Consider the following 15,712-nt stretch of genomic DNA (forward strand, 5'->3'; position numbering starts at 1 on the left):
TGCTGTAGGGCTGCCAACCCTCCAGGATTATCCTGGAGTCTCCAGGAATTAAAGATTAATCTTTCATTAAAGATTATGTTGTGATGAAACCTCTAGAAAGACATTCAACCAAAATTAGCAACCCTTATTGGCAGCCCATTTGCTTCAGCATGTTAAGTACCTATAATATGTATGTGGGGATTTTTTTCAACCAGATTAGATCCTGAAGCTTCACTGCATTAAAGTGAACCATGGGAGAAACATTTCAGTTTGGCAGTTCATGGCCAGCATTTTCCCACCTCAAAGATGGCAGAACTGACTCCCCTCTATCTTTGACATTGTGGAGAATTGTAGGAGCTGCTTAGTCCTTGACAAGCTGCGCCCTCAAGCCAATGACAGCACCCTAGCACCATCATCAGAACAATCACAACAGCAATTTGCGTGGTGAGTTTAAAATGGAAAAGCAAAACAGGTATTAAAAAGTCATTTGAAACCTTGAAATTAAATGCACTGTGGGACAAAAACCACACATGTGTATATATAGCTATACAGCTTTATTGAATACTGTAGATGTTTCTTGGTGGAGAATATTAAATAGACCCTAATTGCCAGACAAGAGTGAGTGACAAGCTTCACAAGGCCAAGAATGATGACTCTTTGCAGGATGGTAATTACTGCTGCATTATGCTTAGTGCTTTCAACAGAGAAAGAAACGCTCTACAAAAAGGCTAAAAATGTACCTGTGGATCAGCTTCCATTGCCACATTTAGATATCTAAGAGGTGGGAATATAGAAAACAGGACCTTGAGGTTCAGCACACTTGTTAATTACCTGTGATTCACCAGCCCAGTGGTGGAATTAGCTCCCTGCTAGAGGCAGCCTGAAGATTTGAAGAATATTTGCAACTTGGGAACAGAGAAATGTTGTATTGTTTCAGGAAGCCAGGCAGTCGTGCAGCGTCAAAGCTTTATTATTTCCAATTCTAAAATGTTACATATAACAATGAGGGAAGGAAGGGAGTGGGACACACACAACATCCTAGTAAACGGAGACCCATTCACATTCCCTTTCCTGCCCACCCCCCAACTAGAAATGCAGGCATCTGTTACTGGTTATAAGGAAGATAAAGACCTGGTTGAAGACATGTAAACACATATTAGGGTGAAATACACCTTTAAGGGATGAAAAATCTCTTTCATAACAAGTATTAGCACAGAGTTGCGCATGTCTGCATACTGCATTTGCATGGGCGGATGTCTACACTTCAAGCTGAAGGTGTAAATTCCAGTTCAAGGAGCATGCTAAAAATAGAGCACACTCATAGCTGTGGGATTGTTGTCCTGAGTATGTATCTGGGATCACTGGCGCTGCTGCAGCTATGCTCTATTTTTAGCACGCTAGCTTGATGAGAGATAGCGCAGGTATGTCTCCTTGAGCTGAAATTCACACTTCCCAGCTCAAAGTGTAGACAGATCGATAGTCGACATGGATTGGGCCTGGCTCTTGTCTCACTTGGGGCCTGGATCCTGTATCCACGTCAACAGGTTCCAGATCCAACTCTGAATCAGGGACAACTCTGCTGAAGTCAAAGTTACACAGGTGTGAGCAAGGGGTGAACAGGGTTTTGGGACAGTATCAGCCCCACATCCATGTTTAAGCAAGAGTGTTTCACAAAACAATGTTAATTGAAGCATTTTCAGGTTTTAAAGCAACCCAACAAACCAGTGAGGAGCATGTCAGGAGTAAAACACCCCCCCCCCCCCAGTGTTGGCGATTTATATGTGCTGATGAACGAGAACCAAAGAGCAGAAGTGGCTGTGAAACACAATGAAACTGACTAGGCGGTTTTCATTGTCCAAGCTGAGTGAAGTATAACAATGAAACAAGCAGGGTGGATGGTGATAAGGGAAAATTTGATTCTGCCTTACTAACGCAAAGTGGTGGTAAATAAGACATGGAAGGAAACTAGGTTGTAAAAATCTGGGGTAACAGTTTCAAAAGTGCCCAAGAGACTTAGATGCTGATGTCCCATTTTCAGAAGTAACGTAGGCCAGATTTTCAAAGATATTTAGGCACATGAAGGTGGAGATAGGCACTTTTGAAAATCCCATTTGGCACCTAGGCATCCATCTACATCTTTAGGTGCCTAAATACCTTTGAAAATCTGGCCCTACATGTCTTAGTCTCATAATCCAGACCAAAAGTTAAAATGCCCGTCCTGTAGCACATCACCCCAGCAGGCAGCACAAAGAGCAACAGCAGGGTGCTTGGTTGGATGCAAAACCACTTGGGGCTGGGAGCCCAGTACCTGATCTCATTTACCTTTATACTATTGTCATTTGTAAAATCCAATGCATGTGTATGTACATTGCAGGGTATTTTCCTCTTAAAAACAAATATTCCTCCACCACCCCAACCTCATACAAAACCCCCAATTTCTGCATGTCTCAGAAGCAACCCTAAAAAAACAAACTGATATATATATATATTCTAATAACCCAACAATCAATTAGTGAGCTGGGAAGGGGGTGGAGAAATTGTTTAAACAGATCAGAGTGGCTAGTTTACAAAGGGGAAGGTGACTCACTAGTGGCAGTGAACTGCTTTTAAAGTGATCAGTCATCCCTGGACAGCACTCTTTGGAGTCTCTGGGTCCCTTTGCAGAATATGTGCCTCATGCAAAGCCCTTTGATGTCAACTGAAGGACTCCCATTGATCCGGGCTTTGGCTCAGGCCTTAAAATGCTTGATCCCTTTATAGGAGTCATGGGCTTGGCCTCTAGGCATCTGCCAGACATTGGGGAAGAGTGTATACCTCAGAGGAGAGGTGGGGATGGCACCAGACCAGCAACTCTCTCCAGTTTAGATCAGTGCCGAAGACCCAAGTACTAGTGCATAAGAAATTGCAGCCAGACAGATGCATGAGCTCTGGGGACAGCAAGGAGAAAACACAGGCCTGGCTCCTTCCACCTTCACAAGGGAAAGTAGCCTTCTTTTTAGAACATGTGGCTGAGATGGCTGCCCAGTGCCATCCAGGTGCCATCAGGGCGTCAGCAGGGTTCTCCCACTGAAAGGTAAAACACACAGAGTTGGCAGCACAGAGAGAGGCTGCTCACAACACCGACTTCAACACATCAGAGACCAGAAAGGAGAGGAAACATCCTACCGCAGAAAGATTAAAGGAATCGCACCAGCCATCCTCTTCCACAGCTCTCTTCCTCTCTAAATAAATGACCATCCCCAGCAGGCAGCCATGTTCAAGAAGGGCCCTTCGAAGGGAGGAGGGTGGAGCGCCATCAAACCAGCTAATGGGGATCCCTGATTAAAACAATAATAAACCCAGTAATAACTGTGATGAGAATACTGAGGATGGAAACCTGGCCCCACAGAAGTTGGTAGCAAAATTCTCATTGACTTCAAGAGAGCCAGGATTTCACCCTTGCCGCTTATCGAGGGAAGTTCACCCTGTGCAGAGAAGCAGCACAAAGCTACACGCCACTCACACACTTTATTGCAAGGGCTTTCCTAGTGGTCAGGGATGTGCAGGCGTGTGGGTGGGGGTGTGAATCTCACGTAGTGCCGTTCACCGGTGGATCTCAAAGCGCTTCACGAAAAGCAGGCAGAACTCTTACAAAAACCATTTACAGGCGAGGAATCTCAGGCACAGAGATGCACAACGTGATTTGCTCAAGGTCGCTCAGCAAACCAGGAATACAACACAAGCATCTTGATCCTAGTTCAGTGCTCTCACTACGCTGCACTGCGATGTCCTTACTGAGGTGGGTAAGTGTTGGGCTCTCCACTTTACAGAGGGGGGAAATGAATCTCAGTAGAAATACTAATACACAGCTGGATGGCTACCATGGTATCACCCGCTCCTTTCCTCACTCAGAAGAGCAACCCTCCAATCCAAATGTTTCCCATTCTTCTGCAGCCAGCAGGAGGCAAAAACAAAAGTGGGACAAACTACGCCGAGTGGACAGCAATGTCTCTTTCCAGCCAACGGCAAGTAAATTAAGGTCTGTGTGGAATCATGGCGACTCAGACGCCACAGAATGCCGGGGTTCGCTCAATCCGTGGAGAGTACAAGACTGGATGTGTCAGACAAGCTGTGCTGGATCCGGGTCAAGCAGTGAGACGTCGGCTCCCATCAGCACCAGGGACTTGGGTGGATGCGTCGTTTGCCTTTGAAATAAATAAAGACAGATTTGGTTGGCTGTGGGAGGGGGCATCATTTGAAAAGCTCGCTAGGAACAGCAGCAATGAGAATGACTGTGGATCATTACGGGGGGGCTGCGTCAGCAGTCAAGCCCCATTAAACTTTATTAAAGGAAGCAGAGCTGAGGGAATAGGGGAGGGAGGAGAGAATGGGTGAGAAAGAAAGAAAACGGAAGGGTTGCTCGTGGAACAAGAGAACTGGTTGAGCTGCCTTCTTCACTGAACTCCTGGGAGGCGCCGAGCCTCAACTCCCAGGGTTTCAAAAGGAGTTTATGATGTCCAGCACTTTTATAGATTCACAGCGTTTATGGCCAGAAGGCATCGTTAGCTCATATGGTTTGATTTCCAGCATATCACAGGTCATTATATTTTACCCACACACCATTACATTGAGCCATGTGACTTCAGTGAGACTAAAGCATTTCAGTCCTCAGGAGAGTAAGCTATTGCGTGTGCCACAGGAGAAACTGAGGTGCCCTCAAGCCCCTGTGATGGCATGAAATTGATTAGGTGAGATGTACCCAGACGATGCTAGCAGGTGACTCACCCCCACTGCAGAGGAAGTTGAACCCCCTCATCCCTCCACCAAGATCCCTGCCAATCTGACGAGGGAGGGAGGATTCCTTCCCAGCCCCACATCTGGTGATCATTTTGACCCTGAGGATGTGAGCAAGAGACATCAGCATGACATCCAAGAAAGAGGACTTTCTGTACCACCTCACATTGGCCCATGCCAGCAGTGTTCTATCTTCAGTTGTGGCTGCACCCTGATACATCAGAGGAAAGCAACCCCCACCCCTCACCTCCAGCAGATTACATCTAGCTAATTGTGCATTGGGGGAAAAATCCTTCCTGACCCTTACAGGCAACTGGCTCAAGCCCTGAAGCTTGAGCTTTGATTATAGTTACTGTCTTAATCAGTCAATTCGGTTCTCTCTAAGGCGCAGGGATGTAGGGAATGAACAGGGGGATTCACAGACTCCACGACCAGAAGGGACCATTGCAACCGTCCAGCCCGACAGCGCCCTGCACATACAGGCCACAGACCTTCTCCTAGAAGTTGGATTAAAGAGCTCCGTCTTAAAAGACTCTGTGCCACAGGGCGCCTGCCCCCTCCCCGGTAAGCTGTTCCAATGTTTAATTATCCTCACAGCTAGGAGACTGCATCTTATTTCAAGGCTGAATGCCTCTGACTTCAGCTTCCAGCCACTGAATCTTGTTATGCCTTTGTCAGCAAGGCTGAAAAGCCCCCACTATCAGATCTCTTCTCCATGCGCGAGCACCTACACAGGGTGAGCAAGTCACCTCTCATCCTTCTCTTCGAGAAGTCGAATAAACTGAGCTCCTTAAGCTTCATGTTGTACGGCTTGATTTCCAGCCCCCAGATCATCTTCGTGGTCCTCACTGAACTTTCTCCAGTATTTCCACATTCTTCTTGCAGGCCCCAGACTGGGCACAGTATTCCAGTAGTGTCCTAACCAACACTACGCAAGGAGATCACTTCCTGCCTCTGCTTCATAGTCCCTTTTATACATCCAAGGACCACATCACAGCACTGACAGCGCTTCCCCTTCCCCTGCTGGAGCCCGGAGCCCCCCGCCCCCAGCTAGCACGTGGCTCCCCAGCCCCCGAGTGCTGCGTGGGAAGTGTGGCCCCTCCGAGTGCCCCCTGAGCACAGGGCAGGCAGCGTGGCCCCAGCACCCAGGGCCCCCCCAGCGCTGGGCGGCCCCAGCCACTGCAAGTCTCAGCCACAGGCCGGTGGTGGCGGCCCTTGCCCCAGCCAGCTTCCTGGAAGATGAGCAGCCTGCCTGGGCTGGGGCCAAGGGCAAGCAGGAGGGGCCTCAGGGCAGAGTGTGGGTGGGGCCATGCGGGGCCCAGCCTCCCCCACCCTACGATATGCGCCGCCCATGCATTGGATCCAGTGGAATTTAGCCCTCCTGGAAGGCTGGGGACAAAATGAGACTCACGAGACAAACCCACTGGAGCCCTGCACAGCCCACTCTCTACAGGGGGATCCTCCTTCTGGTGATCAGCAAACTCCAGGGCACCACAGAGCCAGGGCTGGCACAGAACAGCCAGATTCACTGTGGGACACGCTTGGACTGGGGCTTTTTTCTTCCCCTTCATTTATAAAATTCATCCCACAGCTCAGGGTGCATCTGCAGAACCCAACCCCCTCTCCCTCGCCCCCAATCAGCGCTCCCCAGAACTCAGGCCACCCCCATCGTCCTCTGGGAAGACAAAGGGCCTAGCACTGGGCCCTAACAGGCAGCACTTGACCGTTCGCAACTTGAGCCAGCCGGCACATCGCTGACCGGTCAGTGCAGACCAGTCACCCTCAGCGCCAGGTCGTGGGCCAGCCAGGGTTCACTCAGGACTAGGAACAGAGGAAATCCAGCCTGGGTCGGACCAAGGTCCCTATAGCCCTGCAGCCTGTCTCTGACTGCACTGCACCAGATGAACCGCGTAGTAGGCAGTTTTAGAAGGACGCCATCCCTGGGGGAAAGTTATCCCAAGCCCATGGAGCTAGGTGATGCTGAACATCAGCAGCTGTGGGCAGCATGGGGCCAGCTAGCCTGAGTCTTGAACCACAGTTACACTTCCTAGAGAAAAGGAGCCCCAAGACTCCACAGCCTACTGTGCCAGTACTTGTGGGGCTCCCATCGCCCTAGCCTCTAAGCACAGACCACGCCCAGCCCCAGTCCACACTAGGGGCCAGATTTCCAGATTGGTTGAAAAGCACCTGCAGCTCCCAGAGGGATTGTGGGGGCTCAGTGGTTCTCAGGATCAGACTCCAGACTCCATTACTGCCCACTGTCCCAGGGACCTTGGAATGGCAAATCACAGAGAGAGAGAGAGACAGACAGACCTGCTAGCCAGAACTGAAGCCCTGCAATAAAGGGCAGCAGGGCAAGGTGCAGCTCCACACCCTGCTGGAAGCAGAGGGCAGCTGCCCTTCCTCTCCTGGGCTCAGAGGAGCAGCGCTACCTCGCAGCCGCCCCTCCTCTTTAGCTTGCGCTTCCCAAGGCCAGCAGCCGGTGCACTAAGGAAGTCCGTGCATTTGCTGGTGTAATGCATTCCCCACTGGCGGCTGTGACTCGCCGGGCTCCCCTAAGCAGCGGAGCACTGCAGAACTGCCTCTGGCTAATCGAGTGGGGCACTCTCTCCGTGAAGCTCTGGCACATGCACCGCGTGGCTGTCACAGGAGGACTGCTGGTGGAGCCAGCTGCTCGCTCAGCCTCCCGCTGACTAAAGAAACCTGTTGGAACAAATTGCTTCAGGAGGCACTTGCAGCAGCAAAAGCCCACTGATTTAGGCAGCTCTGCGAGAGCCTTTGGGAACGACAGCAGGGCCCACCCAGCAGGCACCAGGCGGCCTAAGGCCCAAGGCCACTTCCTGCTGGGCTAGCATCCAGCTCACAATCCCAGCCGTACCTTTGCTGCTGCTCCCAGGAGAGAGATCAAGGACTGGATGGGCCACCAAGACAGAACTTCTCCTTTCTCCTCTACACGCGGTTCTTCCCGAGCGATGGGGTGGCAAAGGACGCTTGCCTTACGCGCCCATCCCGTCCTCGTCTGTTAACAACAGCCTCCACAGATGCCAATGCAGTACCTTCCCATCTGCACCGTGCCCACTCCACAGAGTGGAGAGAAATACAGGTAACGGCCACACTTTTCAAGAGCCGCTTGTAAGTTCTGGGGAGCCCAACTGGAGATGTCTCGCAGGAGCCTGGTTTTCACAAAGTGCTGAGCACCCCCTCTCTGAAGCCCAGGCCTCTTTACGGCATCTCAAATTGGATGCCCCAAAACTGCGGCGTCCAAATTCACTAGTTGCTTCTGAAGATTTAGACCCGTATTTAGAGATCTAGGCACAGATTCTCAAAGCTGCAGAGGGGATCTGGACACCCAGTCATTTCAATGGGAATTGGGCAGTCAAATGATGTGGCTTTGAAAAGGTCAGCCACAAGTGTTACAAATACACCGGAAGTTCATGGCCTTTTTCACCAGTCCTTTGTCTTCCCCTACAACCAGACCCTTGGCCATGCTCCCTTCCCAGCCCTCTCCCCTCCCCCTTCCCAGAGCCGGAGTGGGAGAGCTACTGACTGGCAGGGTAAAATTGCTTTGGAATCATCACAGGAACTTTCAACAAGATAGCGACCTGGGATTTGTTCTTAGGATGCGAAAGGCATCTGAGAGTTGCACTTTGGTACAGAATTAGAGAAGAGGCGAGAATGAGATCTGCATTAAAAATAAAAAACGAACAACACTTGAGCTACTGCTATGAGACACAAGTTGGTACCATTAGGGTGTTATGGAGACTCAGAAAAGTGATAGATAAATTCCCCCACTGGGATCTTATTCTGCAACAAGGTACAGATGGTTTAAAAGAACTGGGATCTTTCCCCCTTGCATGCCCCATCTCTCTCTGAACTCTAGTCACACCGAGGAGCCCTGCAGTCTAAGGGGCAGAGCGGGGCATGGAGCAGATTGTGGATAGTTACAAAGGATTTTGCAGGTATGATACTCTGTGTCTGGCAGTTAGGAACCCATCCGCACCAGCCCTTCCTAGAGAAATTAAGAAGAAATGGTCTTTACTAAGAGTTATTAATTATTTGTGTGACAGTAGGGCCTAGAGGCGCCGTTCTGTTAGGTACTGCCAGACACACAGCAGGAACGGACAGTCTAAACAGACAAGCATGGGAGGGGAAAGAGAGGCAGAGATCCATCTAGCCGAGGTACTCATCTGGCCCCAGTGGTGTGGTACCCGAGTGCCTCCCAATCCTTAATGTGAGCCAGGGCAGGGCTGTTCTTCCGCTTGTACAGATGGGAACCAAAGCACAGGGAGACACAGTGACTTCCACAGTGTTTGTGGCAGAGCTCCACAGGACAGGCAGAGCTGGGAATAAGGTCTCCTGAGTGCCAGGCCAGTGCCCTGCTCACTGGACCTCCTGGAGTGTCTGAAGTAGCACACTCACTGCTTCACACTGCAGGGGATTCCATTGCATTGGGGTCGCTCTCCTTCTCTCTTTGTTTACAGGCACCAGTGGGTCTCTTACACGTACCCCTGGGGGTACGCAAAGGTCTTCCACGGGGTAGGTCAACTCATCTAGATCAGTGTTTCTCAACTTGCAGGTCGTGACCCCCGGGGGGGTTGCAGGGGAGGGGGTGTCACAAGTACAGGGCCGACATTAGGAGGTGGCAAGCAGGGCAGCTGCCCAGGGAACCACGCCACAGGGGGTCCCACAAAGCTAAGTTACATGCTTCAGCCCCAGGAGGTGGGGCTCGGGCTTTAGCCTCCTGAAAGGGCTACAGTCGTCAGGAAAGGTTTACACCACATGGTTGGCGAGGTGGCGGGGCTGGTGCATTTATCATAGTGGCCTATGGAATGGCTGATTTAAACTACTCATGAAGGTGTTGTACAGAACACAAGGACATCATGTGTGTACCACAGTATCCTGCTGACAGCCATGTTCATGCATAATGTACCACGATTGCCATTAAACTCTGCACACATCACACTGCTGCAGCGTCTCCCTATTTTTGGGAATGCTACAGTCATGTTAATGCCTTGCAGAGCCATTCACTTTAGGCTCATGTCATCTGTGCACAGTGGAGAAAACTGTTTTTGGAGGGTTGGAGCCCAGAATTGTTTTGGAAGGAAAACAGAGCTTTAAAAATTAAAGCAAACCCCCTTTCCCAAGCCTGCAGATTGTGGTTTATATAATGCCTTCAAATGAGAGCGGCCCGGCGGGGGGGCGTGAGGATAAAGTACTCAGCCAAGGACACAGACCATACGCATGCCAGACCGATTGTCTCTTGCAATCGACAGAAGCAGCTGAATTCATTTAGTACATGGCTGGGATCGCTGAGGTATCTGCATGAGTGCAGGACAGAAGTGGAACCCGAGCCCGTTTGCTTTAGACACAGCTGATGTACTCATTGGGGCGTGATCCCCCAGCATGCCCATAACACCATGTGTGGCTACACACCAAGTGCTGGATTAGGCTTGCTTCAGGCACACCCGGCAGCACCTCTGCTGTGCCACTACATACCGCAGTGGAGCCAGGGTGGACAGGGATCCCTGGTATAATTAGCCCTGATGGTGGAAGTACTGCTCCAAATGCCATGCCAGGGAGCACAGGTCACTGCTTAAATGGCCTGTCTAATCTAACCCCTGCAATCCACTGCACGGGACAGGGTGGATCTTCGCGGCCACGAGGCTCTCACGCTGGCGTGAGATGCTGCATTCTGCTCCCAACAGGGCCACCAGCCTGAGGCCAGATGTTCACAATCAAATCAAGCACAAAAATCAAATAGACTTGGGCGGAAATGACTGCTGCTCCTCCCCGCCCTGCCATCGCCAGGGTTATGCAGGTCACGGCAAAGAACTCATCCAGCAAAAGAACCACTGTCTAAATGAAGCAATTCCAGCACGCACAGTTCTGCGGTAGGAATGGGAGGTGACCGAGCCCAGGCCAAAAAGAAGGTACCTTGCAAACGTTAGCTAGTTGGCCACGCAAACCTGACTGCACCTCTTCTGAGCCCGGATCCCACCTACACCCTAGTTTAGCTGGGCACTAGCCCAGGGAAAGTCGCAGTCCTAGATACATGCCACATGTCACCTGACCTGACTGCGAGAGGTTAACCCCGGCATTTCGGGGTCCGATTTTATACAGCAGGAAGGGCAGATTTTTAAGCTGATGACTCCCAGCGGCTGAGTGCTGGGAGGAGGTGGCACAGGAATTAATGTTGCAGAGTGATCAACCCCTTCACTGTTCTCTCAAATCTAATTTACACCTTGACACAAAAGCCATGAAACTGACTCAAGAACCAAAAGGAACAGTTGCCAGAAAGGTGACAGGAACAGCTGGGAGGGAGAGGTGTTAAATGACAACCTCCGGGGTTACTGTGTAGATAAATGTGAACTGCAGAGAGAAAATATATGCGTTTCTTCCAGCTGCTCCAGATCAGAAGTGAAAGCAGCGTGCAGATCTGCTCTCACACTCAGCCCATTCCTCTGAGCTGGCTGGGGATGGAGTGGGGAGGTTGAGTTACATTGCAGAGGGCTGGGAAGTGACATGTTTTAATTTATGAGCCAGCCTGACACATACAAAGCATTTTTATTCCCCAGTAAAACACCTGGATTTGCACTTTGCTTCAATAAAAGTTCAGATCCATGCCGCAAATGCTGGGATTTAATGGGCAAATGTAGAGGGGTTTGGGGAAGTCCCGTCATTAGGGGGAAAGTCTAGTGCCTGAAAGTCAGCCATGACTTTGGACAAGACACTTAGAATCATAGAGTTCAAGGCCAGAAGTGGCCACCGGATAATCCAGTCTGACTTCCTGTATATCACAGGCCACCAACACCACCCAGCATCTGGCCACTAAACCCCGGGCCTCTCTGACCCTGCACAAGGGCCACACGGGCTTCTCTGAGAATGCTGGGCAGGGACTCCAATTAGAAGCACATGGGGCTTTTCTCGGCAGCCTTCTCTCAGCTCAGTGGGCCAGCCTGGGGCTCGGGAGGGGCGCCGCGCCCTGCGCTCTAGAGAGGAAGCCAGCCTGGGGGGCGGGAGGGGCGCCGCGCCCTGCGCTCGAGAGAGGAAGCCAGCCTGGGGGGCGGGAGGGGCGCCGCGCCCTGCGCTCTAGGGAGGAAGCCAGCCTAGGGGGCGGGAGGGGCGCCGCGCCCTGCGCTCTAGAGAGGAAGCCAGCCTGGGGGGCGGGAGGGGCGCCGCGCCCTGCGCTCTAGGGAGGAAGCCAGCCTGGGGGGCGGGAGGGGCGCCGCGCCCTGCGCTCTAGGGAGGAAGCCAGCCTGGGGGCGGGAGGGGCGCCGCGCCCTGCGCTCTAGGGAGGAAGCCAGCCTGGGGGGCGGGAGGGGCGCCGCGCCCTGCGCTCTAGAGCAGAAGCCAGCCTGGGGGCGGGAGGGGCGCCGCGCCCTGCGCTCTAGAGAGGAAGCCAGCCTGGGGGGCGGGAGGGGCGCCGCGCCCTGCGCTCTAGAGAGGAAGCCAGCCTGGGGGGCGGGAGGGGCGCCGCGCCCTGCGCTCTAGGGAGGAAGCCAGCCTGGGGGGCGGGAGGGGCGCCGCGCCCTGCGCTCTAGAGAGGAAACCAGCCTGGGGGGCGGGAGGGGCGCCGCGCCATGCGCTCTAGAGCAGAAGCCAGCCTGGGGGGCGGGAGGGGCGCCGCGCCCTGCGCTCTAGAGCGGAAGCCAGCCTGGGGGGCGGGAGGGGCGCCGCGCCCTGCGCTCTAGAGCAGAAGCCAGCCTGGGGGGCGGGAGGGGCGCCGCGCCCTGCGCTCTAGAGCGGAAGCCAGCCTGGGGGGCGGGAGGGGCGCCGCGCCCTGCGCTCTAGAGCAGAAGCCAGCCTGGGGGGCGGGAGGGGCGCCGCGCCCTGCGCTCTAGAGCGGAAGCCAGCCTGGGGGGCGGGAGGGGCGCCGCGCCATGCGCTCTAGGGAGGAAGCCAGCCTGGGGGGCGGGAGGGGCGCCGCGCCATGCGCTCTAGAGAGGAAACCAGCCTGGGGATGGGGAGGGGCGCCGCGCCCTGCGCTCTAGAAAGGAAGCCAGCCTGGGGGGCGGGAGGGGCGCCGCGCCATACGCTCTAGGGAGGAAGCCAGCCTGGGGGGCGGGAAGGGCGCCGCGCCCTGCGCTCTAGAGAGGAAGCCAGCCTGGGGGGCGGGAGGGGCGCCGCGCCCTGCGCTCTAGAGAGGAAGCCAGCCTGGGGGGCGGGAGGGGCGCCGCGCCCTGCGCTCTAGAGCGGAAGCCAGCCTGGGGGGCGGGAGGGGCGCCACGCCCTGCGCTCTAGAGCGGAAGCCAGCCTGGGGGCGGGAGGGGCGCCGCGCCATGCGCTCTAGAGAGGAAGCCAGCCTGGGGGGCGGGAGGGGCGCCGCGCCATGCGCTCTAGGGAGGAAGCCAGCCTGGGGGGCGGGAGGGGCGCCGCGCCATGCGCTCTAGAGCGGAAGCCAGCCTGGGGGCGGGAGGGGCGCCGCGCCATGCGCTCTAGGGAGGAAGCCAGCCTGGGGGGCGGGAGGGGCGCCGCGCCCTGCGCTCTAGAGAGGAAGCCAGCCTGGGGGGCGGGAGGGGCGCCGCGCCATGCGCTCTAGAGCGGAAGCCAGCCTGGGGGGCGGGAGGGGCGCCGCGCCATGCGCTCTAGAGAGGAAGCCAGCCTGGGGGGCGGGAGGGGCGCCGCGCCCTGCGCTCTAGAGAGGAAGCCAGCCTGGGGGCGGGAGGGGCACCGCGCCGTGCGCTCTAGGGAGGAAGCCAGCCTGGGGGCGGGAGGGGCGCCGCGCCCTGCGCTCTAGGGAGGAAGCCAGCCTGGGGGGCGGGAGGGGCGCCGCGCCCTGCGCTCTAGAGCAGAAGCCAGCCTGGGGGGCGGGAGGGGCGCCGCGCCCTGCGCTCTAGAGCGGAAGCCAGCCTGGGGGGCGGGAGGGGCGCCGCGCCCTGCGCTCTAGAGCAGAAGCCAGCCTGGGGGGCGGGAGGGGCGCCGCCCCCTGCGCTCTAGAGCGGAAGCCAGCCTGGGGGGCGGGAGGGGCGCCGCGCCATGCGCTCTAGGGAGGAAGCCAGCCTGGGGGGCGGGAGGGGCGCCGCGCCATGCGCTCTAGAGGGGAAGCCAGCCTGGGGGGCGGGAGGGGCGCCGCGCCCTGCGCTCTAGAGAGGAAACCAGCCTGGGGGGCGGGAGGGGCGCCGCGCCCTGCGCTCTAGAGGGGAAGCCAGCCTGGGGCTCGGGAGGGGCGCCGCGCCCTGCGCTCTAGAGAGGAAGCCAGCCTGGGGGGCGGGAGGGGCGCCGCGCCCTGCGCTCGAGAGCGGAAGCCAGCCTGGGGGGCGGGAGGGGCGCCGCGCCCTGCGCTCTAGAGCGGAAGCCAGCCTGGGGGGCGGGAGGGGCGCCGCGCCCTGCGCTCTAGAGCGGAAGCCAGCCTGGGGCTCGGGAGGGGCGCCGCGCCCTGCGCTCTAGAGAGGAAGCCAGCCTGGGGGGCGGGAGGGGCGCCGCGCCATGCGCTCTAGGGAGGAAGCCAGCCTGGGGGGCGGGAGGGGCGCCGCGCCATGCGCTCTAGAGGGGAAGCCAGCCTGGGGGGCGGGAGGGGCGCCGCGCCATGCGCTCTAGAGGGGAAGCCAGCCTGGGGGGCGGGAGGGGCGCCGCGCCATGCGCTCTAGAGGGGAAGCCAGCCTGGGGGCGGGAGGGGCGCCGCGCCCTGCGCTCTAGGGAGGAAGCCAGCCTGGGGGGCGGGAGGGGCGCCACGCCCTGCGCTCTAGAGAGGAAGCCAGCCTGGGGGGCGGGAGGGGCGCCGCGCGCTGCGCTCTAGAGCAGAAGCCAGCCTGGGGGGCGGGAGGGGCGCCGCGCCCTGCGCTCTAGGGAGGAAGCCAGCCTGGGGGGCGGGAGGGGCGCCGCGCTCTGCGCTCTAGAGCAGAAGCCAGCCTGGGGGGCGGGAGGGGCGCCGCGCCCTGCGCTCTAGAGAGGAAACCAGCCTGGGGGGCGGGAGGGGCGCCGCGCCCTGCGCTCTAGAGAGGAAGCCAGCCTGGGGGGCGGGAGGGGCGCCGCGCCCTGCGCTCGAGAGCGGAAGCCAGCCTGGGGGGCGGGAGGGGCGCCGCGCCCTGCGCTCTAGAGCGGAAGCCAGCCTGGGGGGCGGGAGGGGCGCCGCGCCCTGCGCTCGAGAGCGGAAGCCAGCCTGGGGGCGGGAGGAGCGCCGCGCCATGCGCTCTAGGGAGGAAGCCAGCCTGGGGGGCGGGAGGGGCGCCGCGCCCTGCGCTCTAGAGAGGAAGCCAGCCTGGGGGCGGGAGGGGCGCCGCGCCCTGCGCTCTAGAGAGGAAGCCAGCCTGGGGGCGGGAGGGGCGCCGCGCCATGCGCTCTAGAGGGGAAGCCAGCCTGGGGGGCGGGAGGGGCGCCGCGCCCTGCGCTCTAGAGCGGAAGCCAGCCTGGGGGGCGGGAGGGGCGCCGCGCCCTGCGCTCTAGAGCGGAAGCCAGCCTGGGGGGCGGGAGGGGCGCCGCGCCCTGCGCTCTAGAGCAGAAGCCAGCCTGGGGGCGGGAGGGGCGCCGCGCCCTGCGCTCTAGAGGGGAAGCCAGCCTGGGGGGCGGGAGGGGCGCCGCGCCCTGCGCTCTAGAGCGGAAGCCAGCCTGGGGGGCGGGAGGGGCGCCCCGCCCTGCGCTCTAGAGCGGAAGCCAGCCTGGGGGGCGGGAGGGGCGCCGCGCCATGCGCTCTAGAGGGGAAGCCAGCCTGGGGGCGGGAGGGGCGCCGCGCCATGCGCTCTAGAGGGGAAGCCAGCCTGGGGGGCGGGAGGGGCGCCGCGCCCTGCGCTCTAGAGCGGAAGCCAGCCTGGGGGGCGGGAGGGGCGCCGCGCCCTGCGCTCTAGAGCGGAAGCCAGCCTGGGGGGCGGGAGGGGCGCCGCGCCCTGCGCTCTAGAGCGGAAGCCAGCCTGGGGGGCGGGAGGGGCGCCGCGCCCTGCGCTCTAGAGCGGAAGCCAGCCTGGGGGCGGGAGGGGCGCCGCGCCATGCGCTCTAGAGGGGAAGCCAGCCTGGGGGGCGGGAGGGG

At 57.7% G+C, this 15,712-nt stretch overlaps 1 protein-coding gene across 9 annotated transcripts in view; it reads right to left on the minus strand.

Moving 5' to 3' along the window:
- Positions 1 to 931: 931 nt before the first annotated feature.
- RPH3AL (rabphilin 3A like (without C2 domains)) overlaps positions 932 to 15,712 on the minus strand; it is a 97,718-nt gene continuing 82,937 nt past the window's right edge. For all 9 annotated transcript variants that reach the window (XM_044993730.1, XM_044993731.1, XM_044993725.1 and 6 more), the window contains one exon: positions 932 to 4,163. In XM_044993730.1, coding sequence (XP_044849665.1) covers positions 4,129 to 4,163 — 35 coding nt within the window. In that variant the 3' untranslated portion in view covers positions 932 to 4,128. The remainder of the gene's footprint in view (positions 4,164 to 15,712) is intronic.

This window comes from Mauremys mutica, chromosome 19 (genome assembly GCF_020497125.1).
Source record: "Mauremys mutica isolate MM-2020 ecotype Southern chromosome 19, ASM2049712v1, whole genome shotgun sequence".
Lineage (NCBI taxonomy): Eukaryota > Metazoa > Chordata > Testudines > Geoemydidae > Mauremys > Mauremys mutica.